This window comes from Nestor notabilis, unplaced genomic scaffold (assembly GCF_000696875.1).
Source record: "Nestor notabilis isolate BGI_N333 unplaced genomic scaffold, ASM69687v1 scaffold18310, whole genome shotgun sequence".
Lineage (NCBI taxonomy): Eukaryota > Metazoa > Chordata > Aves > Psittaciformes > Psittacidae > Nestor > Nestor notabilis.
The window spans coordinates 1-1,787 of NW_009912624.1; the positions used below are offsets into that span (position 1 = coordinate 1).

Here is a 1,787-nt window from a genome sequence, read left to right on the forward strand (position 1 = left end):
GAGCCCTGCTCCCCTACCCCAAACCAAGCCCTGCCGTATTGGGGGACAGCATCGCAGCCCCCCACCCCGGCACCCCCATCCCATTGCCTCCATCCCCACAGCCTCGGGGGCCTGCGGGACAGGCTGGGGGCGGCAGGGGGCGCCGGCTGGCCCGGCAGGGCACGGTCAATGTCCACTACATGATTGTCAACGAGAAGGCACCGCTCTCCCGTGCCATGTTCAGGGAGCTGGAGCGCCAGGCCCCCCCGGGCATCCCCGTCTTCCAGCCAGAGCCAGAGGACCCCGATGTCTGGCAGGTCCTTGGGGGTGACAAGGACGACTTCCTTGTCTACGACCGGTGAGCGTCCCCCATCTTAGCTGGGGCTTTCCTGATTATGGGGTGCTTGGTGGGTTTCCAAAAGCTCCCCCCATGGCTGGGCTGGGGAGAGCCTTGAGCTGGGCCATGGCATGTCCCTGCAGGTGCGGCCGCCTGGCTTTCCACATCCAGCTGCCCTACAGCTTCCTCCACTTCCCCTACGTGGAGTCGGCCATCCGCTTCACCCACAGCAAGGACTTCTGCGGCAACTGCTCGCTCTACCCCAACACCACCCAGGAGGTAAGGAGCAGGGATGCTCGCTGGAGCCGGGCTCCCTTCTTTCCTCTGGCATTGCACGTCAACCTTATCTTCGTGTCAGGGACAGCTCCGGGTTGGCAGCCGCGCTCAGCCATGCTTGACAGGGAAGGTGATGAAAGATCTGGAATAAGGGCACTTAAACAGGTCAGAGCTTTCAAGTGGAGAAGGAGTGGACTAATGGGGTCATAGCCCAGGTCTAGAAGAGCTAACTAGGGTTGTGGCTGTTCTGATGTAAGAAAGGGGCAGGCAGTGGGCCAGAGGTGGCACGCTCAGAGCAAAGGAAAGGACGTAACTCGGGGCTCAGCAGGTGATTAGTCACTTCCTAGGAAAAAATACGTCTGGAAATTTTAAATGCAAAGTCCCTTTCCTGGCTCAGGAATTCCCTGGACCACAGGATGTAGGTACAGAGGCTTGTGCTCTGTGTGCTCCAGCATCTGCTGTCCCCCCTGGGTCAGGGCTGGAGAGCCTTTGCTCTGACACAGGCAACCTTCGGTATGAAGGATCCTCATCTGCTTTCACCCCAGCTCAGAGTCGAGCTCACAGGCTCACTGCAGGGCTCTGTGTGCATTCACACACCACACCAGCCCTTGTGTTGCTTTCCTCAGGCTAACAGCACCACAGAGGCCCCTGTAACCCTGAGCCCACTCCCCAAACAAGAGAGGAAGGAGACAGAAACCCCCATCCACCAGCACAACCCCGTCCATCCTCACCACCACCACGAGGTCAGCAGCGAGAAAGCCACAGACCCAACTGGGGACCATGAACGTGCAACCCATGCTCACCACCGCTACGGAGACCATGGCCAGCCCCATGACGAGGAGAAGCAGCAGAAGGAGCGAAATAAGCACTAAGCCAGGCTGGGCAGCCTCGCAGAACCCAGTAGTGTGCAGACCATGCCAACTTGCTTCCCAGAGGCACAAAAGGACTTGCTTTGGGCTGTTGGTCAGCAGCAGCATTGGTGTAACAACCCCTTCTAACATCCCCCATGTAGGCTGCACTCCCAACCCTGTCACCAGGGATTAAAATCCCCCTCAGACCCTGTGAGGTGCTGGATTTTCAGCCCCAGGGCTCGGTTCTGAGCCTTCCTCCACCGCTGCTGTCTGCCTTCCCGTGCTCCATGAAGCCTGCCGTGCAAACCGGGACGTCCCGCTCACTGCTGGCCGACACTGCACGG

The 1,787-nt window shown here is 59.7% G+C and overlaps 1 protein-coding gene across 1 annotated transcript; it reads left to right on the plus strand.

Moving 5' to 3' along the window:
* Positions 1–101: 101 nt before the first annotated feature.
* On the plus strand, positions 102–1,464 carry LOC104401433 (selenoprotein Pb-like; the record flags this gene model as incomplete). Its single annotated transcript, XM_010020434.1, has 3 exons — positions 102–337; positions 460–595; positions 1,219–1,464. Coding segments are annotated over 3 exons (618 nt in total), but the record flags the coding sequence as incomplete, so codon positions are not given.
* Between the last annotated feature and the right edge of the window lie 323 nt (positions 1,465–1,787).